The following is a 17,344-nucleotide window of genomic DNA, read 5'->3' as shown; positions in this document are numbered from 1 at the left end:
AGGCGACATGCCTCAGGGCCTGAAATCGTGCCTAGCGTAGCTTTAGTTCCCTCACCCTCGCGTTAGCTGGTGCTTCCCGCCCGCGAATTTTTGAAGAGCGACGCGCCAAAAATGAAGACGGAAAAAGACAGAAAGGATCCCCATTATTTAATAATAAGCCCTTCATTATCCCTTTGAAGGGCGATCGGGACGCCTCGCTGCCAGCGAGGCTCGCTTTGCAAGCTGCGAGCTGTAGCTGCTGCTGCTATTTGCCGTTTTGTACAGATCTACGGCGAGGCGACCATCTTCGGAATGTTCGTTGGCTCTTCGGTCCCTTGATGATCTCCACGGACCGTAACAAACAATTCTTCATAAAAGCAGGCTTGCCGACGTCACCTTCCAATCTTTCTTGGACGATCCTTGGCGGTGCAAGCGAGGCACGGCGTATCGTCATCAACAAGAATCAAATTGTATCTTCTCAGAAAGAGGCTGACTGCTGCACACCCAGGACTATACGCATGCATTCAGAGCAAGTTTGCCAAGTGACTGATGAAGTGTGGATGCAGCACGTTTTCTAGCAAACGCAGGCAAGCGGCCTGAACATAAGCGATTGTTCTCTTGCCTCCCTCTGTCGTTTGGAGTTGGGGAATCGTCGCAGAGTCTCGGACGCTGCACAGTGCCGCTGTAGAGATGGTGGACATCGAAGGGGCGCAAGATGCCCGCGCTACTCTCCTCTATTCGCTTCCGAACTCTAACGAGGTCAAACGCCAGCAAAGCCTTCCAGATTGTAAAGGCCTGGCGGTCGTGCTTGTGCTTGTTTGCCTTGAGTAAGTTTGTTGTTGACAAAATGACCAAACATTTAGTCCGGTACAATGGTGTCGGCCAGGAAGAAGAGGCTGTAGGCAATGGTTAGTCATGGCTCAACGAAGAAGAAGCAAGGACCAGCTTACTAGTACATGGACTCGGAGAGGACGCCGGCTCGCACGCGAAGGAGCTGTTCGACGAACTTTCTCGCTCTCAGCGACTTGGGTGCAGCCCTGTTCAGGAGCTCGACGATCGAGTCGAATTTGAGATAGAGATCCGGACACCGCTGTTCTTGACCGAGGACCCTACACCAGTCGATCTGGCGGGCGATCAAGCGAGCGGCGACGGACCAGCAGACGTGGTTGTGCGGGTGGCACGATACCAGATCCACCGATGTCGAGAGCAAACCGTTGACCACTTCGACAATGTTATCGATGGCGTACAGCATCTGCTTGACTGAGCGAGGCAGCTGTGACTCGTCGAGTTGCGATGGCGGTGTCGAGTTGAAGTGCTCATGCAGGTAGAGGAGCGCCACGTTCGCGTTGCTATATGCCGATACAAGGCCAAAGGAGATCTCTTCGTCCAGCGATATGATCCTTGGAAACGTCGAGAGGAACGACGTGATGGCCCGGTCAAGCTCCCAGAAGCCAGAGGGACGCTCGAGGGCGTGACCAAGATGGATACGGTTGCGCGTCAAGAGTAGCTGAACTCGCTTGATCAACACGGCAGACTTCTCTCTGTGCATCAGCATCAAGAATCCTCGCAGACGGCGCGTGAATCTCACCTTGATTTCCAGTGTGAAGGCGTCTCGAGGACCCAAGATGAAGAGGCCTTCCTCGTCGAGCATCTGTCCACCTTGAGTCGACCCATCGCCGTGTCGTAAGATTGGCAGGCAAGTGAGGACCTGATCGTCGGACAGGTTCGCCTCCCACATGTGCACAGGTCCGCTGGTGTAGACATCGTTGATGTAGACGTACCAGAACACTTTGCGCCTCTCGTCCTCATCGGCTGTCGAGTGAACATGACCAAGGATGCCCGGAAGCATTCTGTGCGTTTCGGGATGGCCAAAAGGCAGAATCTTGTCCAGTCCGCACGGCGACAGAAAGCGGCACGTGTACGAGCTGTACAGAAGCATTTCTTTGAGCCGATTCATGCCCATCAGGGCGACACAGAGCAGGAGCACCGTCTGGCACCAGTCGAGGGGGTTGCGCGGGTAGACGATTACGGCACGCTCTGCATGCAGTCTGGCCCAAGCCATATGGAATTCGGCAAAGTCAAGGTGCCGGTCATCGGGTGCCTGTCTCGTCCTCAGGTCGCCAAGGCTGGGAAGTACGGCACCCGCATGCTTCTGACCCGTCTGACGAAAGTAAGGCGAGAGCGGAGCGGCTGCCGAGAGGATGGCGTGGATGAGACATTGGTGAGGTCGATCGAGGGAGTTGATAGGTAGCAGGAGCCCGTACATGAAAGATGGTTTGTGAATTGCGCCTCGCATGGGTGATCTCGCAAAGACTGCAGGTCATAGTCAGCAAAAGCGAGCGAGTCAACAGATGAAGTCCAAACACTAACACAGCTCGCACATGGTGACCACGACGCTTGGCTCGGGCAGCTCAAGGGGCCAGCCGGGCCAAATGAGCTCGAGGATTGGATCCGGTCGCCTAGCCACCTTTTCGGGCTCCCTTGTCAATTCACGTTGATTGTCCAAGACCGCGAGCGACGCCGAGGCCGAAGCCGTGAAACTGCGGGAATCAAAGGCAGGATGCGAGAAATTCCGAACAGGATACGACATCTTGACCGTCGTGGCGGCACTTTCCGCGCTGTTTCTGTTGTCACCGCCCAAGCTGTCGGCTAATGATACACGCTTTGCGTTCGCATTCTGATGGTGCGCAGCCTCCGACCGGGCAAGTCGAAGCTCCAGGTGCTTGATCCGCTCTCGCAGCTCCTCAATAATGAGATCCGGTGGATCTTGTGTTTGCTCTACATGCTTCCTTCGTCCCTCTGTATCACCTCTCGTCTCTGTCTCGCTCCTCTTTCGGCCGTACGCCACCTTTGGTTTCGCAGTGGGAGACAGGTCCTCTTCGTATGTACACAACAGGTTCTTTCGACTGCAGTGCAAACAGGGGTCACCTCGATCGCACCGTAATTTAGCCGCTCGGCAGTGGCCGCTAGCGTGAAAGTCAGCACTGCAAGGCGCAAAGGGCAGAAAGAAGAACAGTCTTGATCATTCACTCACCATGAGGAGGCCTTAGGACCCGGGCGAGCCTTGCCGTGGACCTCGCCCGTTGTCCCAGACATGCTGGTCGGGAGGATCGAAGCCGAATAGCTTCCTTCTCTCTCATGCATCCAATCAATCTAAAGTGGAGAGCTTATGTAAGCTACATTTATCTTCAGCGCGCCGGATGGTATGGTATCAGCCTCCTATTACGATGGCGACCGGGTGGATCGAATGTGTTCTGTACAATTACATATAGGGCACTTCCAGCCTAAGCCCTCTCGGCATGTGCTTCCATCTCCGCTATCTCCCGTTGAAGGCCATCTTTTCGTCGCTGGAGCTCTCCTAGGTTGCGCTTCAAGCTTGCCCCTTCCTCCCTAGTCTGTGATGACGGCAGACCTTGCCGTCTCCCTTCGGCTCCTGTCTTGGTTTGATGTTCTGGTTGATCTGCAGACCTTGGCTTGACGAGGTGAGGCGGAAGGTTGTGCGCCTTGGCAAGCTGTTCCAGACGTGCCGTCTGCTGCGAGACCTAGTAGCAAGAACCGTTAGTGAGGGCACAACGGCGGGCCAGTGCTGGGTGTCACGAGACTCACCTTGCTCTTGAGCAGTTTTGCCTCTCTCTCGTCCTTCTGCAATGCTTCCTCGGCCCTCAAGATGAGCTCCTTGAGCTGAGGCGCGATTTCGGCGCTCAGGTGGTCCCTCGCGGCGCGAATTTCGCCCTCTGCAACGAGGTCGAAGTGTCTCTTGGAGGCGAGAACCCTGGCAAAGCGCGCAAAGTCTCCCGTGGATTGCGACAGCGAGTCATTGGATGCCTCGAGCTGATGGAGAGGCCCGTCTACTAGTCAGCAGAAGTCCAAGCAACATGGGCCATCAATCAAACCAACCGTCGAGGCCGTCAGCTCAACGCTGGCTACGCAGGACGCTAAAGATGAGAACAGCTGCGAAGAGGGTGCATACGATCCGCCACCAATGCTCGCTGCTGCGCCCGGGTGCAGAGATGGTCGCGCCATGAGCGAAAGAGGTAGACGAGAGACAATCTGAGTTCGGCGTGAGTCCAGACGGAGACTCCAACACCAAGGACGCGTCTCGGGCCCAATTCAAATGGCTGGACGTCACGTGCATCGCAAGTGCCGTCAGAATTCCCGGCGCGCCCTCGTCGCCTCGACTTCCTTTCTACAGAACGACGACGGGGACGACGAAGAAGCACATCGCAATGGATCCCGACACCATTCTTTCACACGTCGCATTCACGACATCGGGGTCACTGGTGGACTGTGTCGACAGTGAGTTCTCCCTGGAGCAATAATGTCAGAGATATACTAACATTCAACCCCTTGGCTCTCCCTTGCCCTCCCTTACCTCCTTCCAGAAAAAGTCATCATCGTGCTTAGAGATGGAAAGAAGCTGATCGGGGTGCTTCGCTCGTACGATCAATTTGGTGAGTGGCGAGCTACACCGCCTGTCACTTGCCTGCACCACTGAACGCGATGGGAAACCCGGTAGCCAACCTGATCTTGCACGAAGCCATCGAGAGAGTCTTTGTCAACAACCGATATGCAGATATCCCGCAAGGCCTCCTTCTGGTCCGAGGAGAGAATGTGGTGCTGATGGGCGAAATCGTAGGTGTAGAGAAGCCTTGCTTTGAGATGTGTGCAGTCCCTGACATGTTGCTCCGTCCCATTAGGATCTCGACAAAGAGGACGAGGTGCCGCCGTCAATATGCATGCCCGTCCGGCCAGAAGTCATACCCCAGCTGGTCCAGGCCAGGAAGGTTGATCGGGAGGCAAAGGCGGCCATTGAGAAGAGAAAGGCAGAGATCCTGAGGACACAGCATGGCTTTTGCGAGGAGGGGCAGGAGGGTGACAGTTACTGAGTGCCATCAATCATTAATTACCCAACTCCTTCTTCCTCGCTCCGTCGTCCCTTCCCATCTCTACATTTTCCTTGGTTTCTACTGTGCTTGGTGGCCCTGGGCTCTGTGAAATGAGCCACATTGGTGCCCTGTGAGAGCGAGCAATGCAAGGTTGCATGCATCTCCGAGGGGACCAAGGTGGAGTGTGAGCCACGTGACGATTAATGGTGGTCTGAGCACGCTCGCGACGCACCTGCCAGCCGACATTGTCCCCCCCTCAACTTGGAAGCCCCTAGTCTTTTTCCTTGGCGAGAGACAGGCTCCTCGAACGAAAGCCCCCGGAGGAAAGACGCCGAGCTGTGGAAACGAGAGTGACGATGTCGTATCCGTACAAGGCGGTGGCGCTCAAGAAATACAAGTCGCCACATAAGGAGGTGAGCGAGACAGGGGCCATTGCGGAGGGAAGAGGAGAGGGGGAAGGAGGGCTGAACATGACGCATTCATTTGCCTTTTCTTTGCCCGCGTGCATGTAGGACCTGAGCTTTGCAAAGGGCGACGAGATCAGGGTCGTCGCTCTGGCTCCCAAGGATGACGACGATGACGATGACGACGACGATGACGATGACCAGTGGCTGGTCGGAGAGAGCCTAGACGGCTCCAAGACGGGCACCTTTCCAGCGAGCCACATTCAGAGACTACCGCAAGAGCAACAGAAAGAGGATGATGGAGCTGGCGTCACTGCAGCTGGGACTGGAACAGGTGCAGTGGCGACGACAGAGAACGAGTCGAGCCAGAAGGGGACGGAAGCCGAGCCGCGAGACGTTAAAGAAGACGCGCCTGTCGAGTCTGAGCCGGCTGCTCTTGTGTCTTCCGCTCCTTCTGCACCAGCAGCGTCTGCAGAAGCTGAGAGTGTGGCTGCTGCCACGTCGCCGGCGGACGAAGCGCCGACCTCGGCCGGCTTGCCAAAGGATGCCCCACAGCCCACCAGTCCCGGGGCCACCAAGGGCGATTCGAGCTCGGCAGCTGAAGCCGGCACCAAGGCAGGAGAAGTGCCGCCCGCTGCTGCTGCTGCTGCTGAGCCCCCAAAGAAGCCGTCGTCGCCACCGCTTGCACCAAAGCCCAGTGGACTGGCCGCCCGCATTGCGGCGTTCAACAAGCCGAGCGAGGCGCCGCCGCCGTTGCCAAAGGGCAAGCCCGGTGCTTGGAAGCGGCCTCCGCCTGCGCCTGGTGCGCCCAAGCCGGTGCTTCCTGGTGTGAGCCCGGCCCAGCAGGACCAGCAGCAGAAGAAGCCGCAAGCCGCACCCGCCGCTGCCGCTGCTTCAGCAGCGTCGGCAGGGTCAGCTTCCTCTCCGCCGCCGGCCTCGGCCTCGGCTGATGCAGCGGGAGAAGCGGCGACGACGGCGACGACGACGACGACGACGGAGCGAAGCACAAGCACCACCAATGCCGGCTTCAGCGCCGCCGATGCAAAGAGCAGCATTCAGCTCAGCCTCAAGGAGCGCATGGCGGCGCTCCAGAGGGGCGAGACGCAGGCCAGCGCGCCGGTGCCTGCTCCCAAGCCGGCGCCCAAGCGTATTGGTGCCGATCGGAGAACGGCTGCCATGGCTGGCCTGGGAGGCCCGACGTCGGGGGCGGCGACGACGACGACGGACCCCGAGTCAGAGCTGGCACCTGCAAAGTCAAGCGAAGAAAAGAGTGGGACAGTCGACGATGGGGCCGAGCGGCAGTCGCAAGATGCAGACATAGCAGTCCCAGGAGAGGCGCCCGCTGGCGAGGATGCTGAGACGGGTGAAGCGGTCAAAGGGGCTGATGTGGGCGACGAGGGAGAGCAGGCAACCGAAGACCAGCCAGACGAAGAAGAGAGCGAAAAGACAGAAGAGGAGAAAGAGGCAGAGAGACGAGCTGCAATTGCGAAGCGCATGGCAGCGCTCGGCGGGCGACGAATGGGAGGCGGGGGACCACCCATGTTTGGTGCGCCAGCTCCGGTGCCTGCGCCCAAGCCCAAGCCAAAGGAGAAAGAGGAGGAGCCAGCAGCAGCGGCAGCAGAAGAGACTAAGATTGAAGGGGTACAGCAAGAGCCGGTGCAGGAAAAGGAACCTGCAACAAAGGACGAGGCCGTTCAGCGAGCAGGCACAGAAGAGGAAGGCGCATCTGCGCCAAAGACACTCGCTGTCCCTCGCCGCGCAGCCCCACCGCGACGCAAGCGAAGCGCACAGCCCGTGGAGGAAGACAAGGAGAAGCAGACGTCGGTCGACTCTGGCTCGACGGGCGATGTGACCGTCTCGCCAGTTGCAGCGACCTCTGCTCCCCCTCAGAAAGACACCGAAGCCGTAAGCGATGCACCCATGACCGAAGAACCGGTTTCCGAGACGGTCCAAGAGGAAGATCACATCGGAGCGGCGCCTGCTGCCATTTCAGCAGACGAAGGCGAAAGAACAGAGGCTCGCACCGCCTCGCTTCTCATTCCTGGCGACAGGAACGGAGCCAGTGGGGAGCCCAGTCCAACGACACCAGCGTCCGAGATTGAAATGCGTGAGCAGGCGCGCCGCCTCGATGAGTTCGTGCAGAGCCAGCAAGACGATACCGACACGGAGCTGCCGACGCAGCTGCAGGAGAATCTCAAGCTTGCCGATGAAGATGAAGACGAAGACGAAGACGAAAACCGCGATGAAGTTACAACGGGTGCGGTGACTCATGGTGATACTGCCACTGCTGCTGCTGCTGCTGCTGCTGCTGCTGCGCGCGAGCCTGGGCATGGTGAGCCGACCAACGCGCGAATGCCACCGGTGCCTGTCGCCTCGCCGCCTCCTCCGAGCAGCGCGCCGCCGCGCCCGCCAAGCGCACGTCCTCCCGTCCCAAAGACGCCCTTGTCGCCTCCTCCCCTGGTCGCAGACGAAGAGGGAGCTCGGCAGTCGCCCGCCCCCACTAGGGCCCCACCTGTGCCGAGGGCGGCAAGCAGGCAAGGCTCGACGATCATGGAGCCTGTCGCTGCTCCCCCGGCAGTGCCCGCGGCTGCCACTCACGCAGCAGAAGACGAGGACAGCCGAGCGCTGCCTCCACAGCTCACCGCACCCAAGCCGCGCATGGCGGTGCCCGTAGACACCTCGGACGATGAGGCAGAGGACGACGATGAGGCCGCACCTGCTCCTGCCGAGGAGGGGCAGGCAGAGGAGGAATCAGAGGAGCAACAGGAGGCGCAGAGACGAGCGAGTCTCGCTCAGCGCATGGCCCGCATGGGCGGACAGCCCATCATGGGTGCGCCTATGCCGATTCGCAGGAAGCCAACCGTCGAGGAGTCCCGCTCAGTCGACGAGCGTGGGCCTGAAGCAAACGAAGACATTGCACTAGCAGCCGGCGGTGCAGCCAGAGTTGACGAGGAAGAGGCGCAGGGCGATGAGGATGAGGAGCCTGTGAGGGAGACAGCCCCACGGCTGGCGAGCCCTCCTCCAGTGCCCAAGAGTCCGCCCCCGGTGCCATCGGTCAGCCCGCCGCCTAGAGGAACGACGCCAGCATCACGCCACAGCATGCAAGCTGCCGACTCGATTGAGCGGCGCATGTCTTACCAGGCCGGCAGTGATGGGCCCGATGCCAGCCTCGGCCGTCGAGCGTCTCAGATTCGACCTCCGGTGCCCAGCGTGACTCACTCGCGAGACACCTCGGCTCAGCATGCAGCACCTGCTGAGGAGGAGACGGAAGAGGACGAGGAGCAGCCCGCGATCGTCCCTGACCGACGAGCAAGTATGAGCCCACCCCAGCTGCCCAGCAGCCCGCCACCTCGTGCGCCACCCTCGCGGCCACCGCCTCAGCGTGAGGCCGAAGCAGCACCTCCTGCTGAAGCAGTCGAGGAAGACGTGCGTGCGGTTCCTCCCAAGGCTACTAGCATCTCCCCATCAGCTTCCTCCACCATCCCACCTCCTCGATCGGCGGCAGCACCACCGTCAAGATCCTCTCGCGATCTCGACCTGATGCCCTCGACCAAGTGGTGGCGGCACGGTCTCCATCCCGTGCGTCTGCCTCCCACGCTTCAGCGCCCCGACGCTCTCGTCTCTGTTGACATCCGCGGTCTGCCTAGTGTGAGTGACCCCACCAAGAAAGACAAGGCATTGAGCGAACAGCAGCTGACCCTATGACAAACTCTGCCAGCAAAACAACGTGGCGCGCCATCTCATTACTGTCCAGCTCGTATTTGAGGATTACAGCTCGACGCTCGTGTACGTCGAGTTCCAGGACGACGACGGTGAAGAAGCGGCCACGAACGTGACCCAGCGCCATGCACCTCCCCCCGCACGGCCCTCGGCCGCCCAGCTGACGTCGTGGTCGACGCAGATTGGGGCTGGCCTCGCCTTGCAAGCCTCAGCAGCCGTCTCGGCCAAGTCGGCTGCGGCAGGCTCGTCCAAGGACTTTGTCGCCAATCTCGTCAAGGCCAATCCCCAGACGCTCGGTCCCGTTGGCTCGTCGTTTGGCGCCATCATCCTGGCCCAGGCCGGCAGCACGACGGTCGACCGCGGTGCCGATGAAGAGGTCCGGCCGGGCGATGTCGTTGCGCTTCACGGTGCCGATCTCAAGGGCAAAAGGGGCATCACAAACTACCACGCCACCTTTGGCACACCCCAGGAGCCCACCTTTGCCATCGTGGTCGAGTCCGAGAGCAAGAAGAGAAAGCTTCGCTGTGTCCTTCAGGGACCGGCCGGCAGTGCCGGCGGCTCCACGGGCTCGAGGCTGGCCTCAGCGGCAAAGGGACCCGAAGAGGTCAGCCTGCGCCTTGACGACGTCAAGGGTGGCCTCGTTCGAGTCTTTAGGGTTGCTCCCAGAGTCGGCTGGCTCGAAGATTGACTTGTTTAGGTCTTGTTAGCATTGTCTTCTTTTTTTTAACACTTCACTTCGCAAATGCCAATCTCAGGAAAAAAAAATTTCAGAGATTCAGTTTCTCTAGGAGCCGGCGTATATTTGTGGCAGGGCAGGAGGCGATGCAGAGGCGGCTGTGAGCGCACCACGGCAAAGTGGTAGTGTGGTGTTGGAAATTCGTACCGTACGAAAATAAGCCACAAATCTACCCCTTTTCCCGGGAGCTGCTTGCTGCAGAGGCGTCCTACGGAATCTCTCGAACTGCACCCCAAGAAGTCACCGCCGGGGCCCCGAGGACAGTCGACGTCAGAATTTGTCACGCTCGGCCGCTACATTCCGGGTTGGACGCACAGATCTGAAGGCCACAAAGGAGCTCGACGGGGACTACTTGTCAGCGTGCTCAATCACGCGACATGAACCCTAACCCTGACAAAGCCAGCGAGCAAAAGCCCTAGCTTGCTTTCACTAAACAGATCGAAAAGCGGGCACGGCCTGCACCAGTGATTACTTCTTGGCCGTGTTCTTCTCAATACTATTGCTTTGCGGTACGATGCATGGCTCGAAACTAAATGTGCGCGCATCCCCGCAAGGTCGTCTGGTCCCTAATGAGCGCGGCCAGGTCCCTCCTTGCCTAGCGCGATACTACTAGCTGTTCTTTGCTCGCCGATGCGAAGAGGCCACACACAGGGGCCCGTACGGCGCAAATCGAATCGAATGTCGGTCCAAAAAAGAAAAGAGAGGCGCGCATTGTTTTTTAAACTTTGCCACGTGCAATACGGGGAGGAAATAGCAAAATGGGGTGGCCCTGGAGCCGTCAAGTGGTCGTCATTAAGGCTTGATTCAACGCCTCGGCTTCCAGCTTTTTCTTTCTCCAAACGCACTCACACAGACATACACACACACTCTCTCTCTCTCTCTCTCGTTCTCACTCCATACAGCTCGCACCACACTACACGCGCGGTCCGGTCGCACAGGTAACAACGCTCGCTCGGTTCTATCTCTTTCTCTTCTACCCGCAGAAACGGCCTGACTTTTGGCCTCGATATATCGATTGTCCATATCCGGTCGTGGATCCTTTCTGCCCTGTGGCCTGTGAACGACGCCTCAACCAAGCTCTTTTTGTGCCGTACCTCGCCTTTTTTTTTTCGGCTTGAACTCGACTTCATCTGTGCCACCCCCTCTCTCCCTCACTCGGTGTCATTCATCCGTACCACACGTCGTCCTCGCTAAAGTAACGACGGGGTCGTGTGCAATCCAATGGAATCGTCGCAGCCTGCCCCTATTCGGCCCACCTCCACCAATGTACCCCACTCGCACGCCCACACCCGGTCCCTTTCGCCCACGGGCGGCGACGGTCACGGCTTTGACAGCATGCTAGACGAGGACGACAACGACGTCTTTTCCAACCCAGACACGGCCGAGCTCGAATCGTCGAGGAGTGACGCTACGGGCGCCACGAGCCCTGCCCCCAACTCGCCGGGTCCGAGCAGCCCCTCGAGCCGGGCAGGAATCGTCTACCACCCGTCGCACAACATGGCCGCGACGACGGCAGCGACCAATGTGCTCCCGCCGTCTTCAGACCACTTTGCGACGCTCAAGCAGACGAGCCATGACTCGACCCAGACGAGGCAGGGTGCGCCCATGCTTACTCTGGGCAGTCTTCCTCCTGCACGCTTCGAGCAGCCGGGACAGCCGCAGGGCCAGGCGCCAGTGCAGACGCCAAGAGCAACGACGACTACGACCACGGCCGCACCCAGGCCGCAGTTTGGCCGGACAGTCTCTGCATCGGGCCTCCCGCATCGCCTTGGCTCGCACACTGCTTCGACGATGGCCCCCTCTTCGTCGCCTCGCATCCATGGCCACAGCGCCTCGCACAGCGCCTCTCAGGTCAGTCTCTCGCTCAGCGGCCAACTTCCCTCTGCGCACGGGCTGCCGTCGGACCCCAAGGAGGCCATGACGATGTCCAAGCTCTTTGCCCATCCGCCGGCCCAGAGCCCAGCCGAGGAGCTGTCTGGTTTTCTCCTTGCTCCCCAAGGCGGCACCCACATGCGCTCTTCTTTCTCGGCAGCTGGCTCCAGCTCCACGGCCACGACGCCCCTCGTCGGACAGCACGGCCACCAGTTCAGCATGACTCCATCCTCGTCGCGCTTCCTCTCGCGGACGCGACCGTCGTCGCCGGACCGCCTTGCTGTCACGTCCTCACCATCCCGCTCTCGCAGCGTTGTGGGCGTCTCTGGCCTCCTCCCCGGGCTTCCAGGCTTCTCGCCACGGCCACCCACCGCCTCCGACGCAGACACGGCGATGGAGACGGGAAGCAGCATCTTTGAGCGCGACATTGAGCATCGCGACTCGCACCACGTCATGAGCAAGCAGGAGGCCGTCGACGTCGCCATTCCCAGTGTTCTTGACGACGCCGTCGAGGCCATCACTTCCGACGAGGCCGATCAGCTCGAGATTGTCGCACCGCATGCATCGCCGCCACCGCTCGCGCTGAGTGCGCAGGCCCTGTCTGCGCATAGCCATGTTCAGGCCACCCAGGCCTCATCGGCCAGCTCACCGATCAGCTCGCCATCGCCCCCGCTCTCGAGCGCAGGCGGCGTCGAACCACCACCGGGCTCCATGGCAGCACAGATTGCCGAGAGGCTCGCACCAAACAGTAGGACTACTACTACTACTGCTGCTGCTGCTGCTGCTGCCGCCGCCGCCGCCGCTGCCGGCGCTTCGAGCAATGACGAGCAGGCCGTGCACCGGATCCACCACCGTCGGCCCAATTCTGACGTCAGTATTAGCTCGAGCTCCTCGATGCGCTCCAGACCACAGCACTCGACGACGATTGGCGTCCAGCAGGTCTTGGACCAGAGCCCTAGCCCGCCGATGCAGCCCAATCGCATCGTGGGCACCTCGGTCTTCTCCTCGCCCTCCGCCGGTCTGACGGGCCACGCTCACACCAAGTCGACGTCCTCTTCGGTGGGACCTGGAGCGGCGCCCAAGTCAGGCTCAGGCTCCCACACCAACCTGGCCAGCCTCGGCGCTACTTCTGGCGCACCTGTGAGCCACTTGCCCAAGGCAGTTCTCCCTACGGCGACGCAGCTGCCATCGCTGCCCATGCCCAATCCGTTCCGACCCAGCTCGCCAGGCCTGGGGCCCCAGTCGATGTTCGGAAACGACCCTGCTGGCGTCTCGGCTGTCCCAAGCCTGAGCATGGACGGAGCGGTGATGCCGAGCAGCGAGAGCGCAACCAAGGATGCCAGTCTGGCTGGTCTGGCCGATGCCATTACAAGCCAACCGGCTAGCCGGACCGGCTCCTTTGCCGCGACGCACACAAAGGGACTTGGCCTCGATGACGGTGTCGGCCTCCAGCACCTGACGGCCTCGATTGCCGCCGCGTCCATCAACGAGCCGAGTCCGTACGGGACGCGAAGCCCCAGGAGCCCCCAGAGCTCCATGGCAGCCTCGCCCAAATCGCCTGCGAGCCCCCTGATCGAGCGCAAAAGTCGAGGCTCGATCGCCCAGCACAGCTCGCTGTCACCTTCGTCGGCTACCATGCCGTCGACGGCTGTGCCTGAAGCTGCTTACGACACGAGCAGCGTGAACGCCAGTCCTAGCCTGAGCAAGAAGAGGCTCAGCTTCTTCAGCTACGCTGACATCATTAACAAAACGCCTGCCGAGGTCATCGACTTTGACGCAGCCACTCGCGGTGCTGGTGCTCCACACCATGCCGCTGCAGCTGTCCCCATCGCGACAGAGTCGGCTGGCAGTGCATCAATCATGGCTCGAAGCCAGAGCGCGGGACCGCGCAGCCAATAAATCGCACAACACATACAAACGGGTATCTCTTGTAGCAACGGGTCATCATCATCTCTTCTCACCTTGTTCCATCTTCTCTGCTCTGCTTTCCTCCACCCCTCCATTTCTTCGATTGGGTCATCATTCACTTTAAAGACATATAGCTAGTCATGGATCTCTCTCTCTCTTTTGTCTTTCGCGGTCTCTCAAGAACAATTTCTTTTACAATGGCTTCCCTCGCTTCACGGTAGAATACCTACTCGCTGTCTTATATATTTCTTGTCTGTCTTTTCCTTTCCTCACTGACACCTAATTTCATTGTCATTGTTCCTTTCTCGGCCTGCTCCGACTGTCGTCTCCGTCAGCTTGAGAGGGGTCCGGCGCTTCTGAAAGAGACACGTTCTCTTCTCTGTCATGGTGGACTTGACCGCCGTCAAAAAAGTACACGTGACTCTTACCAAAAATTTGAGGTTCCCCCTCCTTCGACACGGGTCTGGCTTGCTCATTCGATCGTTTCCATTGTCGAAAAGAAGAAGCAGCAGCGGCTAGCCTCCTCTTGTTGGACCATCTACGAACGAAGCCGCCGTCGTAGCTCACACCAGCCAGAGTAGGAAAGGAGAGAGGGAGAGAATCAACACAGGGAGAGCCGAGAGGAGAGAGAGAGACGCAAAAGATGGCGCACGCCGACCGGACCAGAGACCCGTGCCCATGGGTCATTCTCAACGACAGCGGAGGCGCATTCAGCATGGGGGCCATCGGCGGGACGATCTGGCACGGCATCAAGGGCAGCCGGAATTCGCCGAGGGTGAGTACACATCCCAGTCGGATGTCGGGAAGCCGCGCCCATCAGGCGGAAAGGGGAAGCATTGTAATTTACTGACTGGCTCGGGCAACAGGGATCGAGGCTACCGGGCGCACTGGCAGCCATCAAGGCTAGAGCGCCTGTGCTGGGAGGCAACTTTGGCATCTGGGGTACCATGTTCTCGACGTTTGACTGCACCGTCAAGGGAGTCCGGCAGAAGGAGGACCACTGGAACTCGATCATTGCCGGCTTCTTCACCGGAGGAAGCTTGGCGATTCGATGTGAGTGCAGAGGTCGCTTCTCAGTCACTGCCGACTTGTTTGAGCTGACGACCTTTCTTCTATGATCGCTAAGCTGGTCCAAAGGGCGCGATTGGGTCGGGGATCATGTGTGGAATCTTGCTGGGCTGCTTCGAGGGTGAGTTCTGCTTCGGTGCTTGGACCGCCCGCCCAGAGCAAACGGCTGACTGGCTGCATCCTTTCTTCTGTCCACCCAACAGGGATGGGCGTGCTGATGCAGAGATTCATGGCCGAATCAAACAAGCCCGTCGCACCCATCATGTGAGTGCCCCCACTCTCTCTTTTTTTCTCATGCACATTGACGAAAGGAAGAGCTAACCTTCTTTTGTCTTCTCCTCGAAGTCCGGACGCACAAACGATGCCTGGTGGATCGGCCCCAGCCGTGGCGGCAGCATGATTCGGGGCGCGGGCAGCGGCAGGACACATGTATACTCTAGAAGATTTCGCAATCACCACTACTCTTTCCCGGCTCAGTTTCTTTCGTATCCTCTGCGCCAAGTTCGATTACAGACTGGTCAATCTGTGCTGACCCTAGAACCGGAGTGTGCAAGGTGCTGTGACGAAGAGATAGTGGAAGATATGAGCAACGCTGTTTCAATTGTGCTCCTAGAAAGCTATGTAGTGGCTGTCCAAACAGCGATGGAACATGATCTCGTAGCAAAAGCGAGTGATAGTTGATGTGGTGTCGACGGCCGATGGCGCTTTAGTAGTCAAAACGCGTCGCAAGCTGACTTTTTTCTCCGGTGAGGACCTTTCTTCCTTCGTGATTAGCAAAGATGTCGTCCTGGATACCCTTTTGGCCAAAGCGAGATTCGGACTCGCCGCAAGAGCCGCCGTCACAGCAGGCGCAGCCCCAAGCGTCTACTCCTGTTGCTGCTGCTGCGTCTGCTATTGTGCCTCCGCGTCCAATCTCCACCTTCGAGATGGCTTCTCCTACCGAACTTGTCACCGACGCCGACGCCGATACTGACGCCGGCCCCCTCTGGTCAATACCGGTCACAGGCTTTGCGCTCGGTTTCTGTGCCGGCATGTATCAGTCGGCCAACCGGGCCTCGCTAGTCTTCATGGCGGAGAATGCGCACCGGCGACCCGATACTGTCCAAGGATGGTACTTTTACAACAAGACAAAGGTCTGTTGCCCTTGCTTCTCCTGGAAGCTCTGAATGACTCAACTGACGCATGCGCTCCCTTGCCTTGGACACAGAACTACCGAGTGCTGCTCGCCGCTGTTGTAGGTGGGCTCCGGACTGGGGCAAGGGTGGGCGTGTGGACGTTGGCGTGGGTCGGGCTCGAGAGGGCGATGGGCGAGCTGAGAGCGAGGTATCTGGACACGTCGTTGAAGCTGTCAAAGGCCCAAGGTGACCTCGAGCTGCCGCTGGGAAGATGGCTGGATGGCGGAGTGGCAGGCCTCGGGATCGCGACGGGTGCTTCGATCCTCTGTGAGTTCGGTTCGCCCTCTTCGTCTCTGCAAAGGCTGAGGCTGACACGTTGTTGCAACAGATCGTCTCCCCGGCCCTTTGTCAAGGAGGGCGCTGGTGCTTGCGACAGCCACTGGCGCATCAGTAGGCGCTCTTCGAGACTTTCAGCAGCGTCTCGCGGCCAGACAAGAACAATGAAGCAGACAATAATGCACTTTCTTCCCGACTCATTTGTACTATTGCAGCAATCCCTCTCAATGCATTCAATCATTCAGACCTAAAGATCGAGCAGGAACGGAAGGAATGTACAACGGAACCTTGCGAGAGGGGTCATGGGAACGGCACGAAGGCGCGTCCCCCGCTGCTCTCTCCAGAGGAGAAAGAAGAAGTAGTCCCCTCACGCACCCAGCCCCATCGTCGTTTCCCCAGCTAGGAGGAAACTTGCTCGCCGACAAAGAGACGCTATGACGGCCTCGTACGGGTCATGGATAGGGCGCAGAGCATCAGATGCCCCGGCCCCATCTCGAAGATGTAGAGGTGCTTTTTGAGCGGTCGGGGTCTGTGTCTTTTGACACGAAGCGTTAAAGAAGAAGAAAAAACGCTTGTCCAGTCCGACAAAAAAAGGGCAGAAGCTCTGTTGCATCACGTGCAGCCATGCAACGGTTTCTCTGCAACAGCATCTGCTTTCATTCTTTCGACTGAAAGCCCAAACAATGGACGGGGTGTACAGAATCAAGAGAAGGGTGCAACAGATTATGTGTTTGTCTCGATTGTCTCGGGAGAGATAGGAAATTAAGCAGAAACCTCCTTGATGCTGGCCTGTGAGCATGAAGAAAAAAAATAAAAGGACATCAGTTATCGGAGGATTGGACCAGCCACCAAAAGCGACGATGTGCAACTCACATCGAGGGCACCGGGGTTCGCGCCGACGGTTTCCTTGATCTTCTTGCCGTCCTTGAAGAAGACAAAGGTAGGCATGGCCTTGATGCCGACCTCCTCGGCAATCTGGCCCTGCTCGTCGACATCGACCTTGTAGAACTCAATCTTGTCGGCATCGGCCGCGGCAGCGAGCTTCTCAAACATGGGCGAGATCATCTTGCAGGGTCCGCACCATGTAGCCCAGAAGTCGATGGCTGTCACCTTGTCCTGGGCGATCTATTGTGGTCATCAAAAGTCAGCACGGCCTGCACGTTTATTCAAAGCCAAGCAAGCAAGCACCCACGATCTTCTTGAAGTCGTCATAAGACGTGATGGCCTTGACCGACATGGCTGTGCGAGTTGATGAAAAGTAGCGAAGGTGTTGTGCGGAGGTGAATGCTGTGCGTCTGATCGAGTTGCTCAGCAGCGTAG

General features: G+C 58.9%; 8 protein-coding genes across 8 annotated transcripts; 5 read left to right on the top strand and 3 right to left on the bottom strand.

Moving 5' to 3' along the window:
- Positions 1-838: 838 nt before the first annotated feature.
- Positions 839-3,075, bottom strand: FA10DRAFT_286194 (hypothetical protein; the record flags this gene model as incomplete). Its single annotated transcript, XM_025524058.1, has 5 exons — positions 839-875; positions 936-1,513; positions 1,568-2,292; positions 2,350-2,945; positions 3,014-3,075. 5 exons carry the CDS (start codon positions 3,073-3,075, stop codon positions 839-841), a joined length of 1,998 nt encoding a protein of 665 aa, XP_025377684.1.
- A 180-nt stretch (positions 3,076-3,255) lies between these two features.
- FA10DRAFT_266956 (hypothetical protein) lies at positions 3,256-4,052 on the bottom strand. Its single transcript, XM_025521718.1, has 3 exons — positions 3,877-4,052; positions 3,586-3,810; positions 3,256-3,521 (listed from the first exon to the last, which is right to left on the bottom strand). Exons 1-3 carry the CDS (start codon positions 4,000-4,002, stop codon positions 3,264-3,266), a joined length of 609 nt encoding a protein of 202 aa, XP_025377683.1. The 5' UTR covers positions 4,003-4,052; the 3' UTR covers positions 3,256-3,263.
- A 133-nt stretch (positions 4,053-4,185) lies between these two features.
- Positions 4,186-5,031, top strand: FA10DRAFT_279609 (Sm-like ribonucleo protein). Its single transcript, XM_025523551.1, has 4 exons — positions 4,186-4,275; positions 4,362-4,430; positions 4,496-4,611; positions 4,677-5,031. The coding sequence occupies exons 1-4, from the start codon at positions 4,206-4,208 to the stop codon at positions 4,863-4,865; spliced, it is 444 nt and encodes a 147-aa protein (XP_025377682.1). The 5' UTR covers positions 4,186-4,205; the 3' UTR covers positions 4,866-5,031.
- A 1,425-nt stretch (positions 5,032-6,456) lies between these two features.
- FA10DRAFT_114252 (hypothetical protein) lies at positions 6,457-9,885 on the top strand. The gene is made up of 3 exons (XM_025517888.1): positions 6,457-6,586; positions 6,786-8,917; positions 8,988-9,885. Exons 2-3 carry the CDS (start codon positions 6,788-6,790, stop codon positions 9,675-9,677), a joined length of 2,820 nt encoding a protein of 939 aa, XP_025377681.1. The 5' UTR covers positions 6,457-6,586; positions 6,786-6,787; the 3' UTR covers positions 9,678-9,885.
- An 832-nt stretch (positions 9,886-10,717) lies between these two features.
- FA10DRAFT_266953 (hypothetical protein) lies at positions 10,718-13,809 on the top strand. The gene has a single exon (XM_025521717.1). The coding sequence runs from the start codon at positions 10,947-10,949 to the stop codon at positions 13,494-13,496; it is 2,550 nt and encodes an 849-aa protein (XP_025377680.1). The 5' UTR covers positions 10,718-10,946; the 3' UTR covers positions 13,497-13,809.
- A 186-nt stretch (positions 13,810-13,995) lies between these two features.
- FA10DRAFT_266952 (putative TIM17-mitochondrial inner membrane import translocase subunit) lies at positions 13,996-15,174 on the top strand. The gene is made up of 5 exons (XM_025521716.1): positions 13,996-14,280; positions 14,372-14,558; positions 14,632-14,694; positions 14,777-14,837; positions 14,919-15,174. Exons 1-5 carry the CDS (start codon positions 14,149-14,151, stop codon positions 14,971-14,973), a joined length of 498 nt encoding a protein of 165 aa, XP_025377679.1. The 5' UTR covers positions 13,996-14,148; the 3' UTR covers positions 14,974-15,174.
- A 160-nt stretch (positions 15,175-15,334) lies between these two features.
- Positions 15,335-16,271, top strand: FA10DRAFT_266951 (hypothetical protein). The gene is made up of 3 exons (XM_025521715.1): positions 15,335-15,706; positions 15,781-16,015; positions 16,077-16,271. The coding sequence occupies exons 1-3, from the start codon at positions 15,353-15,355 to the stop codon at positions 16,190-16,192; spliced, it is 705 nt and encodes a 234-aa protein (XP_025377678.1). The 5' UTR covers positions 15,335-15,352; the 3' UTR covers positions 16,193-16,271.
- A 515-nt stretch (positions 16,272-16,786) lies between these two features.
- On the bottom strand, positions 16,787-17,261 carry FA10DRAFT_260307 (thioredoxin; the record flags this gene model as incomplete). The annotated part of the gene is made up of 3 exons (XM_025520005.1): positions 16,787-16,813; positions 16,898-17,149; positions 17,217-17,261. The coding sequence occupies 3 exons, from the start codon at positions 17,259-17,261 to the stop codon at positions 16,787-16,789; spliced, it is 324 nt and encodes a 107-aa protein (XP_025377677.1).
- Between the last annotated feature and the right edge of the window lie 83 nt (positions 17,262-17,344).

This window comes from Acaromyces ingoldii (genome assembly GCF_003144295.1).
Source record: "Acaromyces ingoldii strain MCA 4198 unplaced genomic scaffold FA10scaffold_3, whole genome shotgun sequence".
NCBI lineage: Eukaryota > Fungi > Basidiomycota > Exobasidiomycetes > Exobasidiales > Cryptobasidiaceae > Acaromyces > Acaromyces ingoldii.
Note: the sequence above shows the minus strand (reverse complement) of the source record. Positions and strands in the feature narration are given on the sequence as shown.